This window comes from Ylistrum balloti, unplaced genomic scaffold (genome assembly GCF_031769215.1).
Source record: "Ylistrum balloti isolate Yb309-2 unplaced genomic scaffold, AGI_CSIRO_Ybal_v1 Utg369652, whole genome shotgun sequence".
In the NCBI taxonomy this organism is placed as follows: Eukaryota; Metazoa; Mollusca; class Bivalvia; order Pectinida; family Pectinidae; genus Ylistrum; species Ylistrum balloti.
Genome location: NW_026781907.1, coordinates 1,167,562 through 1,187,554, shown reverse-complemented (window position 1 = coordinate 1,187,554; position 19,993 = coordinate 1,167,562). Strand labels below are relative to the sequence as shown.

At 35.7% G+C, this 19,993-nt stretch overlaps 2 protein-coding genes across 2 annotated transcripts; both read right to left on the bottom strand.

Annotated features, from left to right (window-relative positions):
- LOC132557109 (stromal membrane-associated protein 1-like) lies at positions 1 to 3,716 on the bottom strand. The gene is made up of 4 exons (XM_060221600.1): positions 3,614 to 3,716; positions 1,997 to 2,157; positions 1,776 to 1,861; positions 1 to 49 (listed from the first exon to the last, which is right to left on the bottom strand). The coding sequence occupies exons 1-4, from the start codon at positions 3,714 to 3,716 to the stop codon at positions 1 to 3; spliced, it is 399 nt and encodes a 132-aa protein (XP_060077583.1).
- Positions 3,717 to 6,689: 2,973 nt separating this feature from the next.
- LOC132557383 (uncharacterized) lies at positions 6,690 to 8,762 on the bottom strand. The gene is made up of 4 exons (XM_060221887.1): positions 8,593 to 8,762; positions 7,384 to 7,536; positions 6,959 to 7,071; positions 6,690 to 6,760 (listed from the first exon to the last, which is right to left on the bottom strand). Exons 1-4 carry the CDS (start codon positions 8,760 to 8,762, stop codon positions 6,690 to 6,692), a joined length of 507 nt encoding a protein of 168 aa, XP_060077870.1.
- Between the last annotated feature and the right edge of the window lie 11,231 nt (positions 8,763 to 19,993).

Here is a 19,993-nt window from a genome sequence, read left to right as displayed (position 1 = left end):
TCATCTCTCATGTTCCGGTGTTGGAGATTTCTTTGAATGTTGAAGGATTCTGCAAAGGAGAAAGAGAAATTATAAGAGGCGAGCTCGGAACAAACAATCACAGGGAGTAAACTCAATGAAAATGTTTATTATTCAAATAATTTTGTTTTCAGAAGTTGAGCTGGTCATCATACTCAGACGTCAGATTTTTTTCTAGAAAAATATAAATTCGAAACAGTTGTTAAAGAGGAGTATCAGTGAAACTGATGATTGCTCCCAGAAAACGATTATATTGGGCACAAAATCTAATTAAAAGGAAATAATTCTGTAATTAAGAAGTTGCAGGCCCTGAATTTGGTACACTGCACATTCTGTTAGTATGACCAATGTATACAACAAGTTTCAATAACTCCTAAATGATGCCAAATATAGTTATGGTTCTTGTACACTGCACTTCTCCTTAAAGAGATCTATCTACCTTTTAAGGTGTATGTTGATACCTCATATATTTTTTATGATATGCCCCGGACAAAATTATACAGACGGACGGACACAGCAGTAACTGTATGCTCTATCTTCGGGGAACATGAAAAAGCGAGGAATTTAACTCTTTTTATGTATCAATTCCTCGTTTTTTTATTATTTTTTCAGAGTAATATTTTTCTGAAAAAAAAATCATTGAGTTATTCCCCTGTAATCAGTGATGCCATGGACTTAACATGTCGGTATGCTAAAATCTGTACCATTAGCCATTCAATATTCACTGTAAAGAATAAGACCCCAGTTTTTTTTTTTTTTTTTTTTTTTTTTTGTTTTTGACTGTTTAGCAAACATTTATTAGGTCGAGTGACATTTCAATAGAACAGGTTGCAATTTTTCAAATATTTACATATTCTCTGAAATAACTTCATGTTGAGCCAAAGATACGTTAGCATTTACATGAGATGGTAACACAAGATTTCTCGAGCAGTTCTTTATAACAATTCTACATTACAAATACTTCAACAATTAACAGCAATCACTGTTTCAAAAGGAACACTTAGTATACAAATATATATAACATGAAATATACTAATTAATTATTCATATTTCTATAGTTTTCACCGATCCAGGTGACATTTGACGAGACAGGGTGCAGTAACCTACCTGTACAGCTAGGAAATGTACTTTTTCCGTTCATATTTGTCTCTGATGAACTGTTCCAGTGAAGCTCTACCCATTTGTTAAGGAGCTGCATAATGTTTAGAATGGGGATATATAGATACTGTGGTTTTATAAGTAACACAAACTTACTAGAAAGCACCATCGATACCAAACCCTTCCCATAATACACCATCGATAGCAAACCCTTCCCATAATACATCATCGATATCAAACCCTTCCCATAATACACCATCGATACCAAACCCTTCCCATAATACACCATCGATACCAAACCCTTCCCATAATACACCATCGATACCAAACCCTTCCCATAATACACCATCGATACCAAACCCTTCCCAAAATACACCATCGATACCAAACCCTTCCCAAAATACACCATCGATACCAAACCCTTCCCATAATACACCATCGATACCAAACCCTTCCCATAATACACCTTCCATACCAAATATTAATTGCCCGGTGTCATACACATGTATATGATCAACAATGCCCCCGTTATTAATGCATTGCTTTAGTAATTTGATACCCATCGATATCAAAACCTGTTTATAGTCGCTGGTTGTATAGATCTAAGCCATAGTACCATCGAATAACGATACAATATAAAATGAGATGAAAATGGATACGAATTATTATTCGGTCGGTCAAAATCCGCAGGAAGTTCTGCCTCGTAAACATCATTTACTGTGATGTTTCCCTTCTCCCTCATAACCTACAACACATCCAAAATTTATAACTGTCATTTTTGTGTCCGTATGATACTGATTATCACAACAAAGTTACGATATTTTTTATTAGCGAAAATTATTCTTTGATATAAATCAGCGATCGTGAAGCGTCAACTTACATCAACTTCTTTAGCAGTCCAGGCATCCAAGTTTACAGATTTAATTTTACTGATACTTGCGCCAATTTTTCGGTGTATTCCCGCACAGTGTACACAAATGAATATGCCCAAGGTCGTCGACGCCCATTTTGGAGCTTTAAAGATAAATGGTTTTGATTGACCTACCAAGAACCAAGTATAAAAGCAATTCAAATTATTAATAGGAATACAACGTGAAAAAATATGAATATAGCTGATTAAAGGAGTTGTAGACAGCGGTCAGGCAAAATAATAGAGGTGTAGAAGTAGAAGACTCCGCGTGGGACACGTACATTCGCAGCTTGTGACTAAAGAACAGAGAAACATGCACTCCATGGGACACTCAATATCTTACGAATAAAGTAACAAACACTCCATTGTACTGTCAGTATCTAAACAATACAGTAACATACACTCCATGGGACTGTCATTATCTAAACAATACAGTAACATACACTCCATGGGACTGTCATTATCTAAACAATACAGTAACATACACTCCATGGGACTGTCATTATCTAAACAATACAGTAACATACACTCCATGGGACTGTCATTATCTAAACAATACAGTAACATACACTCCATGGGACTGTCATTATCTAAACAATACAGTAACATACACTCCATTGTACTGTCAGTATCTAAACAATACAGTAACATACACTCCATGGGACTGTCATTATCTAAACAATACAGTAACATACACTCCATGGGACTGTCATTATCTAAACAATACAGTAACATACACTCCATGGGACTGTCATTATCTAAACAATAAAGTAACATACACTCCATGGGACTGTCATTATCTAAACAATAACATACACTCCATGGGACTGTCATTATCTAAACAATACAGTAACATACACTCCATGGGACTGTCATTATCTAAACAATACAGTAACATACACTCCATGGGACTGTCATTATCTAAACAATACAGTAACATACACTCCATGGGACTGTCATTATGTAAACAATACAGTAACATACACTCCATGGGACTGTCATTATCTAAACAATACAGTAACATACACTCCATGGGACTGTAATTATCTAAACAATACAGTAACATACACTCCATGGGACTGTCATTATCTAAGCAATACAGTAACATACACTCCATGGGACTGTCATTATCTAAACAATAAAGTAGCATACACTCCATGGGACTGTAAATATCTTAATGATGTATCATGCACTCCATGGGACTGTCAGTATCTAAACAATACAGTAACATGCACTCCATTGTACTGTCAACACCTTAACAATAAAGTAACATACACTCATTGTACTGTCAATATCTGAAGAATAAAGTAACATGTACCCCGGGGACTGTCAGTAATAACAAGTGAAGTAATATGCATTTTAATGCTGAGACAGTAACAAAAGAACATAATACTTCTTTTGTAGTGGTCGGTAGTGTGTTGAACTCGCGACCGACCCAAGCTTTTGGTCAGTTTTAGCTGACACGACATTAACCAGACACGGTTGAGTACTACAATGTATTATGGTACAGTATTCGACAATCTATATAGTTTTAAGTGATCTGCCTTTGAGACTGGGTAATTACGTTCAGACAATTCCAAAACCTACTTGTCGCCTCACAATCAGCACAGTGTTTGTTACCGTCCAACTTCAGTAAATTTTGTATAGAAAGAGCAGCCCATTTCCTCTCTTCGTCAGCTTTAAGCCCCATGTTGGAAAACTGTTAGTGTATTCGTAGGTAGTGCTAGTGTTTATTTCAACTCGCGACTCAAGCAATGAACAAATGTGTATTTATAGATATTGCACAGGTAGACATATTCCACAATATATACACAGAATCAAACTAGTCAATATGTGGAATTTCCGTGACGTCATTCCTCTTAGGTAAATATTGTTTTGTATGGAGACGTGCGTCTCTGTGTAAACTATAACTGAAGATTTAACAATATCATTCAATATTTTAGGCACAGCTTGAATAACCAAAGAAAACATTGAAAGTGTTGATTGTTAAGAATATATCTGCTGTAATATTTTTTAAAAAAAAATTGAAATACATAACGGCAATTTAAAACTATCTCAAATCAAGAAGAGCGCAGGTAGGACATTTTAATGATAATGGACTAAAAATGGGCACACTCTCCGCCATTATCATAAGAGCCATAATACAGTTGCGACATATCATTAAAATCTTATATGTTTCCATAGGAACATACATGACGAAGAAAGAAAATTCTTGAGTATCAGCTTGCAACACGTTAAAAATGGTATTTCCCGAAATCTCTATCGTACGCTCAATGTAGGATTTTTCAATGAAGAGTAAATCAAACGATGTTAAATTACAATACATATTTCACCACAAGTAAAAAAAAATACACTGATGTTTAAATTTGAAATGTTACATAATATAGCGTTTTACACAAAACATATCAGTTTGATACTTAGAGTATTCTTCTGCAATAAATATAGAATAGGTATGAAGCAAGTTTGTCTGTAGTTGTGTCCTTGGCCGGGACACTTTAATCTGAATTGCTCTGGATGGCATGTGATGGGCCACCCATATAGTGTTCAGCGAGGTAGCCATAAGCTACTACAAGGAGACCTTGCCTCAAAAAGACCTTGCTTGCAAGATGTTTGTTTGTTTATTGTTTGTTCAATTTAACAAATCACACTGCATTGTCATAACCTGGACACGGTATCAGGATTTCCCATCCGCTCAAACAATAGTGACTACATGAACACTTTTATAGTGTCGTCACAATTATATAGAATGACAACCGGTTACGTATTGCCAGGGGAGGTAACCTATAACCATTGCCTCAGTAAGGGGAGATAATCCATAATCTTCTCAGTTTGTCTCATCAATGTGATAAACTTTTTCCTTTGTCTCAGTTAGAGACGAGAACCTTAAACTTCCTCGTTTGTCTCAGTCAGGAAATAAAACACAAACTTCCTCGTTTGTGTCAGTCAGGGGATAGAACACATAACCTTCCTCGTTTGTTTCAGTCCAGGGATAGAACACATAAACTTCCTCGTTTGTCTCAGTCAGGGGATAGAACCCATAAACTCCCTCGTTTGTCTCAGTCAGGGGAGAGAGCCCATAAAGTCCCTCGTTTGTCTCAGTCAGGTGAGATAACCTATAACCTTCCTCGTTTGTCTCAGTCAGGGGAGAGAACCCATAACCTTCCTCGTTTGTCTCAGTCAGGTGAGATAACCTATAACCTTCCTCGTTTGTCTCAGTCAGGGGAGAGAACCCATAACCTTCCTCGTTTGTCTCAGTCGGGGGGGGGGACCCATAACCTTTCTTGTTTGTATCAGTAAGGGGATAGAGCTCATAACCTTCCTCGTTTGTCTCAGTCAGGGGAGAGAGCCTATAAAGTCCCTCGTTTGTCTCAGTCAGGGGAGATAACCTATAACCTTCCTCGTTTGTCTCATTCAGGGGAGAGAACCCATAACCTTCCTCGTTTGATTCAGTCAAGGGAGAGAGCCCATAACCTTTCTTGTTTGTCTCAGTAAGGGGATAGAACTCATAACCTTCCTCGTTTGTCTCAGTCAGGGGAGAGAGCCCATAAAGTCCCTCGTTTGTATCAGTCAGGGGAGATAACCTATAACCTTCCTCGTTTGTCTCAGTCAGGGGAGAGAACCCATAACCCTCCTCGTTTGTCTTAGTTAAGGGAGAGAACCCATAACTTTCCTCCTTTTAAACGAGCGTTCAATACTAAAGAAAAAGCTTGGGACATTAGGAAATAAAAAAAAGAGGATAATGAAAATCTAAGGTGACAAGCATGCCAAGTTAAGTAGCCTCTTGTGAGTGCGATTACTAAGCCCTACCTCAAAGGACTCCTTCAAGCTTCCATGGAGATTCTTTCTTTATAACTATGATGTTTTTTTGTTTGTTTGTTTTTTTTTTTTTTTTGCATGAAAATCCGTTCTTTACGAAGAATTAAACCGTGAAAATCCGAGGTACGAGAGTATCGAATTTTAGTAATATTGTTAACCAATAAAATTCGTGAATGTTCAATTTCCATTTATGAAATTACTTCATGTGATGACTGAATCAAAGTGTTTAATATTCCTATTTTTTCTATTTTTCTCGTGGTGTCGAATCTTTTTTCCTTACCTGCTTACAATGTGGTTCCCCTTAAAAAGTGTACATCAGTACATTATAATGAACATCTATTCATGATTCTGACATCGACCCCTGACATCTATTCATGATTCTGACATTGACCCCTGACATCTATTCATGATTCTGACACTGACCCCTAACATCTCCGACAGTTCAGAAGAAGTCTATAACATTTTCTGAACTTTTTGTCCATAAATGTGTTTTTAATACTTTTTTATTACAAAGAGGTAAAGTTGTTGGTGAAGCGTATCTTTGTATCCAGTGTTTTGGTTATATATACTCTCCATTTGTATTTTAATATAATAATGTATACCTTTGTTACAACACATGATACGTCCAAATCCAGTAACACATACACAACTATTAGATGAGCGGCTATACATCATTGCCTTGAAAGTAAAAAGTAAAAATAAATGACAAAACAATAAATAACACGACGTTTCCTTGTTTCATTCTTTAATTTTTCATAAACCTGAATCTTTCAAATCCTACACCATTGAGATTTTAAAATCTTCAATGTTGTATCCATTTGTAACAGTATTACATAATATATATGATTCAACCAATCACCACACCCGCGCCATGTAATTTCAACAAGTCGTCCTTAATGTCAGGAAGCCGGCTCTGGGCTGAATCGACAAAATTATACAGCAGTATGCAAAATATACAAGTTTGTATATTTTTTTTCAAATTCTTAAAAATATAGTTAGATACATTTTCGTTTGTGCAACGAGAACATCAGTAACAAAAATTGCAAGAAAGGAGATATGTAAATATCTTTTTTTCAGTTGTTGTTTTTTTTCGCCTAAAATTATATCATTACTTACGCAAACACTGATCGGCAACTTTGATGTATTCCTTACAGCAGACTAGATGTTCGTCTGGACATGATGTCGGCACCAGTCTGCTTGTGTAACTCGCTTTGTACGCCCTCTTGTACCTTCCGTCGTAAGTATCATCAATATATTACATCATTTTTTTTACTGTCATAACAAACCTGAGGTGAAACTTGCAACAATATGATGGGTACGACAAAGTAATATCAACTGGTGAAAACGTCATCATTTTGGTGGTTGACGTCACGTCTACAATTATTCCAACAGTACTAGCGGGCGTCATTATAGAGTGAACGATCGTAACATTTTAGCACTAAAAATTGAACATTTGCATAAAGAATTATCCATTTTGGTGAATTTATCATTGAACCAACAAAGCGGATTTATAAACACGATAAATAACACGTGTTATTTACCCAGTAGTGTAAGAGGTAGAGCTACATCTGCTAAGCCACAGGAATCCACAGCTCTTGGAGTGGGTGTGTTTTATGGGGATGACAACAGTCACAGACACGGTTCGGGAATCCACTATCGTTTTGGTTGGATTTATGTTACAGCACCAGTGAGCTCTAAAAGACAGATGGTTAATTTAACAACACCAAATCACTGAGATGGAAAACCAACAACGCCGAGCAGTCACGGAGACGGAGAACCTGCAACCAACTTACTAAACCAAACCAAAAACACCGAGTCATTGAGATGGAAAACCAACAACACCGAGTCACGGAGTAGGAAAACCTGTAACCAACCTAACAAACCAAACCAACAACACCGAGGCATTGAGACGGAGAACCTGTAACCAATCTTCCAAACCAAACCAACAACACCGAGTCACGGAGACGGAAAACATCTGATTGACCCACCAAACCAAACCAACAACATCGAGGCATTCAGATGGAAAACCTGTAACCAACCAACCTACCAAACCAAACCAACAACACCGAGTCACGGAGACGGAAAACATCTGATTGACCCACCAAACTAATCCTCCAACACCGACAGCCTGACGAACAATCGGTGGCTTGATTTATTTACATGTCACAATTTCAATGCACTTTGCATCATTGCACAATAGACACCCTTTAATACAGTAATATAGATAAAGCATACTCCGATTATTAAACGACTTTCCAGCTCTCGTGATTGTAACTTACAACCAACAGTGTAGAATCTGAATCGGTCGAATCAGAAACCTCCTGCAAGATCCAAGGACGCACAAGCCCCAGGAACTTTGGGGTCAAATCTAGTATTCAGCCATGGTATGATACTAATGTGTTAAATTATTAAATACTTAATAGAAATAGTAATCAAATTAACTGATGTCAGAAGCCTTATCCGTATGAGAATGTAACAGACAGGTACGGGATATCAAAACTGAAGGACAAACAGAATTAACCTTTCAAATGACGAGTGCATTACGGCCAAAGTGGAGTACTGTACGACCTGCCTTGGGATAGGTGGGCCACCAACGCTCAAAGGAACAAACTTTCAATAGCGTTCAATATCTAAGAATCCCATGAGCAGAGAAACAAATCAAAGGAAACTATGGACAGCATGACTGAATTGCCAATAATTTTCATATCCTTTCACTAATCAAGCTGTAATGAAATATCGAACATATTTACGTTTCGTCGCCAGGGGCTCTACTTTCGCGCAAGACTTCTTTCACGCGCTCTGGTAGAGAGTCATATTTCAAATTCCCAAACATTGTTGCCTCATCCTGAAGAACTGAATCCAGCATGTGGGAAGGAATGAAGGCCATTAAGGCAATCAAAACTAAATTAAACTTCAACATGTCGTCACGATGTCAACGATATCTAACCCAGGCAGATTCACAGAATTCCCAATCTTCTTATCACTCTGAATTGTTATCTATGAGCTCAAGGTCTCTTACATATATTTTATAGACAGGAAGACATAACAGTTGGCAGGGTTGTTTATGTCTCTTATAATGTATTCTACTACGGGCTGAGAACTTTCTCGTTGCAATATCTTCCGTAAGAATGGAATTTATTTTTTCCTTTTAAAGTCCAACTATACTGATTATATATTTCTCTGTAACTCGCCTGCCAGTCATAAAAATATTATGAACTTTACTGTCCATTTCTGTGGTTGTAACAGTGACAGGCATTCCTGGACGGGCGTCATCCCCAAGGCTCTGCCTGTCACGCTTAAATTCCGTTACCTGCCTTTTCACAGTAGCGTATGAAGGAGCATCATTCCTTAATGATGCTACCACATCAGTATGGATATCCTTAATTGCCACACCTTTCTTATGCAAATATTGAATCACTGACCTTTCATCGATTTTGTCTATTTTGCAAAAGTCACTTTCCGTGCTTACTTTCGAATGCTACCTCTTCGACATAAACTGACCAAATGACACCCGTCTGCTGATTCACAGCCTTAAATAGTCAGGGATTAGTAGAAGTGAAAAATGATATCCCTGCTTAATTTCTTCAATACAAGGCTCACAATTCAAATCAGCCCTCGTAATATGAATGATGACCAGTGCTATGCGCCACGTACATGTAACAAAATAAAACACATGAGATGGAGACAACATATATTATGAACTAATTCACGAATTATTGAAATATTGTGACATGTTTTTGAACACTCAAAAATGCAGATGCAAACAACATCAGTGTTCCAAAACACAGAACAACATTCTATAGTAAACAATTTCTTATTGCTGGTATCCAACTTTGGAATGGACTTCCAAAATGAGTTGAAGACTATAAACATATTTCCCAGTTTAAAACAAAAGCTTATCAAACATCTTCATATTTTTAAAAATTCATCTCTTAATTTGGTAATACAATTGTTTTAGATTATGCTACACTAGCGTGTAACTAGGTCATTTTTACATTTTGCTATGTTAGCATTAGGCAATAGCCATTTAATTGATGTAACAACTTTGCATGATCATTGTGCATTCTGTGATATTTTTTACTTAACAAATACTGTGATAGTAGGTTTTTAGGTTATTTTGTGTTATTATATTGTGATTCTGTTTTATGTTATTGTGTGTACCGTTTTTGTTATTTAATTTTGTAATTAACCCATGTGTTTTACTAACAAGAGGAGCATGTGGAAGATTAGCTGTTTGGCTAAATATGTTTCATCCTTAATAAAGAATGTTTATTATTATTATTGTTATATATGTAGAACATGCATCTGCTCCTTCTCCACGCACTGATACACTGACCACATACCGAAACTCACAACTTGTTAAGGTTCGCGAGAGAGGGAGAGAGAGAGAGTGCGTGTGTGAGAAAGAGAGAAACCCCCTCACTCCCCCCACCCACCCACACGCACTTAACAACGACTGACGGACCGACATATAAGACACACCGAACCGATTTGTCTCCCTTGTGGAACTCTTATGTGTTTAACGGTAGAATTTGAATTTGGTCACGTGGTACGCTGCCATAGATAATTTATCGCACCGTGCAGGTGAACACTTGCATAACTTAAGTCATGTGATTGAACTCTTGTGCTGTATTTCTGCCTCATGATGAATTCTACCAGTCATAATTTGTTATTGACAGACAAATGGATCCTTTCAGTGAAAGTTGCAATTTGGACCGTCGTCTGCTCCTCACGCACTGAACCGCATGGCTTGGCCAGATTGGCAAGTCACCTTCAGCGCCACCATTTTCTAAATTGCGCCAGGATACTCTATCGGGACACGTCACCTCATACCTACAAGGATACCGCCTTTGCTTGACCTGGTTCATAATACTTAACCTATCAACCTCATGTTCTGGGACAATGTAACTCTGAAAAAGTTTGGTGGTTATTCCCATGAAGATGGAGAAAATTCGTTAAAGAGTTTATGTCGGATATCATATCTAATGGAATGGTGTCCGACCCTTTGAGGACTATTGCAGCTTTTCATCTACATCTGCTTGCACCAGCTCAGGTTTGGTATCATCAGTTGTCTGTTCTCACAACCTTATCATGGAAGGAAGCTGATTTTTACGCACAGTATGGCAGTGTTTTAGCCGTGGACCCATCCCTGAACAAAGGACCAGCAGTGTTTGATAAATTGAAGCTCCGCCCCACACAGTTATTTGAAGATTTCCATTCCATGATTTGGGAGAAAGGCCACTTTCTACATAAGCCTGAGAGAGACATGATCAGCAGATTTATTGAGTAGTTACCTCCCAAGTTGGCCATGCTTGTTCAATTATCTTGTTGTACATTATTTAAGGAGACACTTCAGGTAACTAAAACTTGGGAGGTTTGGAGTTACCAGCAGCCGACCTCAGAGCTCACTTGTAGATGAAGTAAATCTTATATCATTGGTTGTGGATACAGCTGCTCCATCCTCTTTCCCTGAAACCTGTCCCCAACCCAAACATATTGCAAATTTAACTGGTTATAGCTGTAGTGGCACAGGACACATAAAAAATGTTGCTGGACTGGGATAGGTCAGATGTTTGTGATTTATGTGACTTAAATCTGGAAGCACTGCAAAGCGCGAGTCCTAATTCCCAACACACAGATAGAGAAACAGACATAAAAACTTACATATAGAGATACTGACATCTGGATAGAAAGAAAGTACAAACAGACGGATGGACAGTGTGTGTATGTGTGTGCGCGGGGTTTGTGCGCATGGTCAGATCAGACGCAAAACAATTTCAGAAATGAGATTGAAATGTTTACTTTCAACCAAAAAATGTTAAGATCATGCGTGAAAGCTCCATGTCATGATTCTGAATAGGTATGTCTATAGGTCACAGATTATTGTATTATCAACTATGTTTTAGATATTTTTTAGAATGAGCTTGAATGACACATTAATCTGTTGAAAAAATTGTGTGCATTTAAAGTTTGTATCTGGGATGTACAGTCTGTATATTTTTAATTACGTTTAATGATCACTGGCAGAATTTTTTTCTAATTTTGTGTGTCCATGCAATTGCTTTTAAAAAGAATCCATGCAATGCATATTTGTGACACATTGAAAATATGGAGCATTTTCATCAGACAGATTGTCAAATTTTCGTAAATACTTGTTTAAATCTCTGGAGTATTCTGACATTCTTTCAAACCTGATCCCTACATATTTTGAAATCCAGCTAAATCTCAACCTTTAGTATTCAAATGTCCTGTATTATTAGTTTCATAACTATCCTGACACTTTATCAAATACAAGCTCTGGGATATTTTGACACCCTGGTAAAATTATGCCTAGAGTATTCCAACATCCTGTTTAATCTGAACTCAGATTATTTTTTAACATTGTGTAAAATCTGAGCTCATATTTTTTTGACATTCTGTTGAATCTGAACCCCGAGTATTCTTGACACCCTATTAAATCTGGCTCCTGCATATTCAGATATCTTGTTACATCTGACCTTGAGTATGCAGTCATGTCCTCAAGTATTCTGAAATTTTGTTATGTCTGATTCCTAAGTATTCTGACATCTTGTTAAATCCCATTCCAGAGTTTTCTGACATATAAACATCAGAAAAATATATTTTATTAGAAGAAAAATTGAAAACATGGTCACCAGTGTAATTTCAACAAATTCTATTGCTGATTAAGTGACAAATATACAATATACACTACAGAGATAGGGGTCCAATATATATGTATAGTATAAGTCATGCCTAAATCTACAGTATAAGTTTACATTGATACCAACATTAATAAATCGAAAAGATTAAAAATAACATCCTCCAAAAACTACTGATATCAATTACAACAAAACCTGATGTAAAAAAGATTGAATATAAGAAAATAAAACAAAAGGAGGTAATCCAGAGGTATTGACTAAAGATATTCAATAGGAACGTTTGATCATACCGTAAGTGATACCAATACTGATATCATTGTCACAGTGTTCTTCCTTTCAATTCTGATTGTTGTCGTTTATATTGTCCCTGGTCATCTAATGGTAAGACTGACCAATGCTAGTCAGTTGATGTTTAAACCTGAGGTGATAACTTTCCCAAATGCCAGTTGTAGGTGATGGTGAGAATTTGTGTTAAGAGTGAAAATGGCAGTACCCAGCATAGGTTTCACTAGGAGATGTATTGAGATATGTATTTCTGTATCGTAGATTTCTAGGTGAGAACCTCGCTGAAGGGTGATCTGACATTCCTGTTGTTTAAGTTGTTTGTCGTACATCTGCAGGTCTTTTTTTATATTTCTATCAGATTTCTAGGTGAGAACCTCACTGAAGGGTGATCTGACATTCCTGTTGTTTAAGTTGTTTGTCGTACATCTGCAGGTCTTTTTTTTATATTTCTATCAGATTTCTAGGTGAGAACCTCACTGAAGGGTGATCTGACATTCCTGTTGTTTAAGTTGCTTGTCGTACATCTGCAGGTCTTTTTTTATATTTCTATCAGATTTCTAGGTGAGAACCTCACTGAAGGGTGATCTGACATTCCTGTTGTTTAAGTTGCTTGTCGTACATCTGCAGGTCTTTTTTTATATTTCTATCAGTCTGGTGTTGCCCTCTACTGTCTGTTTATAAACAGAGATTGTCTGTCCTGTAAGTAGATCTAGTTTTTGTTTTAATTTATCTGAGTTTTTAGTTAGAATGAAAGTTTCTTAAAATTACTGATGTTGTCGTTAAGTAATGTATCAGCATAAGTGATATATTTCCTGACTTGTACCAGGTCATTTTGTTCTGTTTTGTCAAATTTCATTGAGTTCACATTCAGGATGGCTTTTGTGAAAGGAAGTTACACATTTTGGATAAATGAGTTCCTGATATTTCCCACAGTAAAGATCCAGTTGTTTTTCTTTTTGATGAATACATTTTGTCAAACCTGTAGGAAGGAAAGCAGTCATGAGTGATACCATGATGAAGACAGTCAAATCTGGAAAAAAAAAATTTGAAAGTACATTGCGTAATATCTCCCAGATTGCATTTTGATAGCCTCATATAACCGTAATAATGAGGGTACAGAACAATAGGTGTGATATTTCAATGATTGAACTCAGGATTAAGAATGTAATATACATCAGTTATGAAGAATTTTAAGTAAGTTTAGTTGAATATATTATAAACCATTACATGTATACAACTTTAGGACATTTATAACAGAGTATTCCATGTATAACCTGTTGATACTTGATATTGCTGATAGGGATAACAGTACACACATGATTTAAAGATAAAAGTTTATCATAGATGCTATGTCACAGCTTTACACAGAAGATGAGTTAATGAAAAGAGGAATTTTGAATTTTGGTGACCTATATTTTTACCTTTCGTATCACTTTTCAGATACAGTTCTTAACTTTAAAATATTTTTTAAAGATAATTCAAAATCTATTACAGCCTTTAATAAGATATTTTGCACATAAGCTTTTATACGAAAGTGGTCAAGAGTGACCTTTAGTCTTGATGTACGAACTCATGTCCCATAGGTAGAGTGTTTGTACAAGGAATCTGTATACCTCCATAACTAAAGTAGGGGTATGATAAGATGTGGCACATTGAACAGTACACTATTATTAAAGTGTGAACTTTGACATTTGGTGACCTATATATTGACATTTTAATTTGGTATCACTTAACATTGTGATAAGATATACCGTATGAACCAGTCTTTTAAAAAATGAACAGAATGTTGCTGGCAATAGCCATTCCCAAAAAATAAATAAATAAATGGGTCAAGTAATAGCCATTCCGATAAATAAATGTTGCTGGAAATAGCCATTCCCAATAAATAAATAAATAAATGGGTCAGGTAATAGTCATTCCAAAAAAATAAATAAATAAATGTTGTAGGTAATAGCCATTCCCAAAAAATAAATAAATAAATGTTGCTGGCAATAGCCATTCCCAAAAATGAATGAATAAATAAATGTTTATAACACTGTTATATAGACAAGAGTAAGGAATGTCAGGTTCGTTTCGTCTGTTTTAATGAGTTCATTATACAGGATAACAGTTTTACAAAATTACGCTTCCCTGGTGGTATTTGAGAAGCGGAGCACTGGTATTGTCCAAGGAACAGTCTCGTGGCTTAGTACTTCAAATGGACATAAGCTTGATTCCGGATAGTACCTTTCGTTGGACACCTTTCTACCAGCACTCTGGAGCTGTTGTGGGCACCTCCCTACCAGCACTCCTTTAGCTTGGTCGGGGCGCCTTATTTAAAGCATTCGGGAATTGCGTCGTGGAATTCCCATTACAATGAAAGCCAGTTTGACCGATGGCCAAAGTGGTCTTAGTTGACTTGACCGATGGTCAAAGTGGTCTTAATTGACTTATCTTTTGACGCAACTAGCTGGTCGCAAAGGATGACCTACAGCTTGCAGCGTATATACAATTTATAAATGTGATTTATAAATGTACACATTAAATGGACATAGTGTATCCCACTTACATTGATTGAAATCATTATCAATTATGGAATACAAATACACAATCAAGTATAACAATTACTGGTTATGAAATTTTTACCCTTATTTTGTTCCATGTTGCAGGCAAAAGCCATTCCAAATAAATAAATAAATGTTGCAGGCAAAAGCCATTCCCAATAAATAAATAAATGTTGCTGGCAATAGCCATTCCCAATAAATAAATAAATGTTGCAGGCAAAAGCCATTCCCAATAAATAAATAAATGTTGCAGGCAATAGCCATTCCCAACAAATAAATAAATGTTGCAGGCAAAAGCCATTACAAATAAATAAATGTTGCAGGCAAAAGCCATTCCCAATAAATAAATAAATGTTGCAGGCAATAGCCATTACAAATAAATAAATAAATGTTGCAGGCAAAAGCCATTCCCAATAAATAACTAAATGTTGCAGGCAATAGCCATTACAAATAAATAAATAAATGTTGCAGGCAAAAAAAAAGCCATTCCCAATAAATAAATAAATGTTGCAGGCAATAGCCATTCCCAATAAATAACTAAATGTTGCAGGCAATAGCCATTACAAATAAATAAATAAATGTTGCAGGCAATAGCCATTCCCAATAAATAAATAAATGTTGCAGGCAATAGCCATTCCCAATAAATAAATAAATGTTGCAGGCAATAGCCATTACAAATAAATAAATAAATGTTGCTGGCAATAGCCATTCCCAATAAATAAATAAATGTTGCAGGCAATAGCCATTACAAATAAATAAATAAATGTTGCTGGCAATAGCCATTCCCAATAAATAAATAAATGTTGCAGGCAATAGCCATTACAAATAAATAAATAAATGTTGCAGGCAATAGCCATTCCCAAAAAATAACTAAATGTTGCAGGCAATAGCCATTCCCAAAAAATAAATAACTATCCTGGAACATATAATTATTATTCAAATCTGAACACTGATTCAATATCATGAAATGTGGCAGAGGTCGCTACCTGGATTCATCGACCAAGAACAAGATAATATTGTCAAGTGTTTGTGACTATTCTAGTTCTCGGAATAGGACAAAAGAATTTGTAATTGTCCTAGTCCTCAGAACTGAACATACATATTTGTATTTTCTCTAGTCTCAGGACAGTACACAAGTAAGTGTAATTCCCACACGCAGTTTGACAATATTCTTGAATTGTAGATTCATTTGTTGAAAATGTAAAGCAAGTTTCCATACCACATGCAGTTGTATCTTGTTATGTAGAAGCATGAAGCAAGAGAATGCTGCTTCACTGCTCATTCTTTCACATAGATTTAAGTGTTCGAAAATTCTGACATGGTTGTTGACCAAACACTTCAATTGAGAGTTTTTTGGGGAATTTTTTTTAGAAAAATTGTGAAGTACATAATATAAGTTGTATTTTTGCATATTAAATATGAACAATGTCTCATGTGTTAAACAGCCAACTTAGAGATGTGTACATATCTGTTCTTGTTCTTTCATTAAAACCTTGGATTAACTTTACCATGTAGTTTTGAGCTTGTTTTTTGCATGTAAATTTCATTTTGTTGTAGTTGCCACCACTTGCATCCATGCAGTGCTGACAGGTATACTTTGCATTTAACAATGTTTGCAATAGTAATAGAATTAAGGGCACATGGGTGTGGCCTGAACAGATTAAAAGACAACTATGCACTTTAATTTAGAACATGTACTGTTCAATAAGATGCCAACATGAATTACAATTTCTGCAATTGGTAGTTGCTTTCTATATAAAATGAGCAATGAGTTTCTTTTTCGTAGTGAAAACAAAAAGTTTAGATTTAGTGGGCGAAAATATAAATCTCCAATTCCTGCTGTATAATTTGCAAATAAAGAGTTGATCTGTAAACTATGAACATTCTTGCTGACCAGACAAATGCCATTCGCTTGTGTGAGTATGTTACTTGAGAGGATAGAACTACTGCCCCTTTCCTAAATTCTACTTGATTTAGCAAATCATTAATAAAGTCTAGATACAGTTGCGCAGATAAATATCCACCTTGCAAGATTCCTTGTCTCGTAATTACCTTGTGCGACTCAAAACCATTGAGCACAGCATTACTGGTAATATTCAATATTTTCCGTTTAATACCCATATTGTAAATTCTATAAAATAGACCTCCTTGCCATACAGAGCTGAAGGCTGTATTACTATTTAGAAAAACAACAAACACATCAGATCTATTATCTAGGTTATAGTTTACACTTTCTTGTAGATTAAAAGAAGTACAAAAGAAAGCTACACAGTTTTTAACGATTTGCCGATTGATATCAGTAAGGGAATGTGCAGGTTGCTAGGATTGGGCCGGGGCGGGAAGAAAACAGTGTCTCAAAAATCTTATGAAAAACAGGAATTAATGTGAAACCATTATAACTATGTTGGTCTAAGAATTCAGGAAAACAATTAATTTGATGTTCATTTACATTTATGGGACTAAATGGTTAAATATTCATTTCATAATTAATAAAAAAAATCATAACACTTCTATTTTCGTTAAAACGTTGTGCACTTTCTGTTAATTATATTATTTTAAAATTTTCATAACCATTTTATCAAAAAAATCAAAAAATTAAAATAAAATAGGAGATACCGAGACTAATTCATATCTTGATCGTTTGGAGAGTGAAAGCAAGACTGTACATGCAAATTAAGAAATTAAAATAAAACGAAGTTCCGAAAGGTCACATAATGAACTCTGCAATATCGGACAAAACAGCGATTAGTGGGGTAGACACGAGCGAGTGTCAACTGGTGTTAAAGTGTTTTCCTTTTGTGAATAGACGCCTGTCCGAAATCAAACGCATGATAAAAAATAACGAAAACTAACCACTAAGACCCTTTTAAGCTCAGAATATTTTGTTTAATCTCTACTGTCCGATAACATTTAAGTATAATATGTCATTTCCCCCCGAAATCTGATGGCTGATGAGAGTTAACCCCCTTTCAACCGACACAAAATACAAAGAGAAAAACTTCACCACAATTGCGATACTTGTATTTTATTGTATTTTGAAACTAGGTGTCCAACAGTGATTAAACTGTTAAGCATGCATTTCAATTGTATCATTTAAAACATTAAACAGAACTTACATAACAGTTAACATCTTATCTGAATGACTATAAAATAACTTTGCACCATAGTCTTCCTCTTCCATTCCTCATTTGGAGTGATAATAACTACAGCCCGGTACCGCCCGATACGGTCCGACACCACCCGGGAACTATAAATTGACCGCGCGGGTTTTTAACTTATTGGATGCATTTAGACTACCTCATATGTAAATATGTTAACAAAACCAGTATTTTAGCCAAAAATGGTAAAAATCTATCCAAAATTTGATAAAGTGAAACCTTAAAACAGAACTATTATGTTCGCACATCTAATCTTCATTCAAGGAAAAGATAAAAAATTTCAATGCACGTATAAATGTATATTATCAAGAATAACGACATACATTTATTCTGAAACACAGTTACAGATACCCGAATATACATAACATTAAGGCTATATTTACCGTGTGCAGTTTTCAGTAAAATAATGTTAGTATCTTAATGGAAGAAAGGGCTTAATTGTAAAGCACTTGCAAATCAAGACACAAACTATCACTGCTTGTGTCTCTTATTTCTGGGTTTTGTTTCTGGTAATAAATACATATAATAATATGTATCTGTTTTAATATAACACCGTTACTACTAGTGTTGTAGATCTAATGTTAACTTTTGTGACAAATAATTTCTATGAACTCAGTTTGATATTTATGAAACAAAAACGGAAGCTATTTACAGCTGAAGTGCATGTGCCACCCTATACTGCATCCCACTTATAGCCCGAAATGTGAAGAAAATCTTATCACTGACCGACAAATCGCAGTGTTTAACTAAGGTATTAGGCATAGGTTGATAAGATTGAGATAACTGTGATCATGAAGGGGCTGTGGTGACGTCATGGTTTTAGTGCAAACATAAAACTGACGTCAGAAAAGTCTCCACTGGGCGTGAGACGCAGGATAGGTGTTATATATACGTCTCTGATTGGGCCTAGTCAGTTCTTATCCCTTTATATCACCCTTATTTTATCGTGCCAAAATTATCTCGTCTTTCTTGCTTATTTACATACTTGTCTCTGCTTGTGATAACATTTTTACTCAGTCTGAAAGGATGATGCACTTTTCCAACGAATAAACTTGAACTGAATTTAAATGAAATTTATATTGTTAGAGACTCAGCGAGGAGTAGTAATTCAAACCATTAATAATGATATAGTAACTTGTCTTGATTTTATTTATTGTGTTTAATCAGGGGCGTATAATACACTGTTATATACGTCCCTGGTTATACGTCCCAGGTTTGATATACAAATAAAGTTTTACTAGCATGCAGTTATCTTGGACCAGACAGGGGAGATAATTTCAATGTTAACACCGACGATGGCGTTTGGTTCAAAGTGAAAGTAAATAAACAAATTTTATGAGCAAATACAGTTAAAAACAAACGAAACTAATTGGTAATGAATGGAAGAAGGGCTGTAGAATGAACAATTTTCGACTTTTTCTGATTTTGAGGTTCCAGACTGTGTTTATGTTCACCAAACCAAACGTTTCACTGACCAAGAATCTGAGATACCGATTCAGATTCAGA

Coding starts and splice junctions, on each gene's coding strand:
- LOC132557109 (XM_060221600.1), bottom strand. CDS start 3,716: ATGGGGCTTAAAGCTGACGAAGAGAGGAAATGGGCTGCTCTTTCTATA. Junction 2,158..3,613: donor TGCTGATTGTGAGGCGACAA/GTAGGTTTTGGA, acceptor GGTTCTTGGTAG/GTCAATCAAAACCATTTATC. Junction 1,862..1,996: donor GGACTGCTAAAGAAGTTGAT/GTAAGTTGACGC, acceptor GATGTGTTGTAG/GTTATGAGGGAGAAGGGAAA.
- LOC132557383 (XM_060221887.1), bottom strand. CDS start 8,762: ATGTTGAAGTTTAATTTAGTTTTGATTGCCTTAATGGCCTTCATTCCT. Junction 7,072..7,383: donor TCTACCTCTTACACTACTGG/GTAAATAACACG, acceptor TTACGACGGAAG/GTACAAGAGGGCGTACAAAG. Junction 6,761..6,958: donor AGTTGCCGATCAGTGTTTGC/GTAAGTAATGAT, acceptor TTGTCGATTCAG/CCCAGAGCCGGCTTCCTGAC.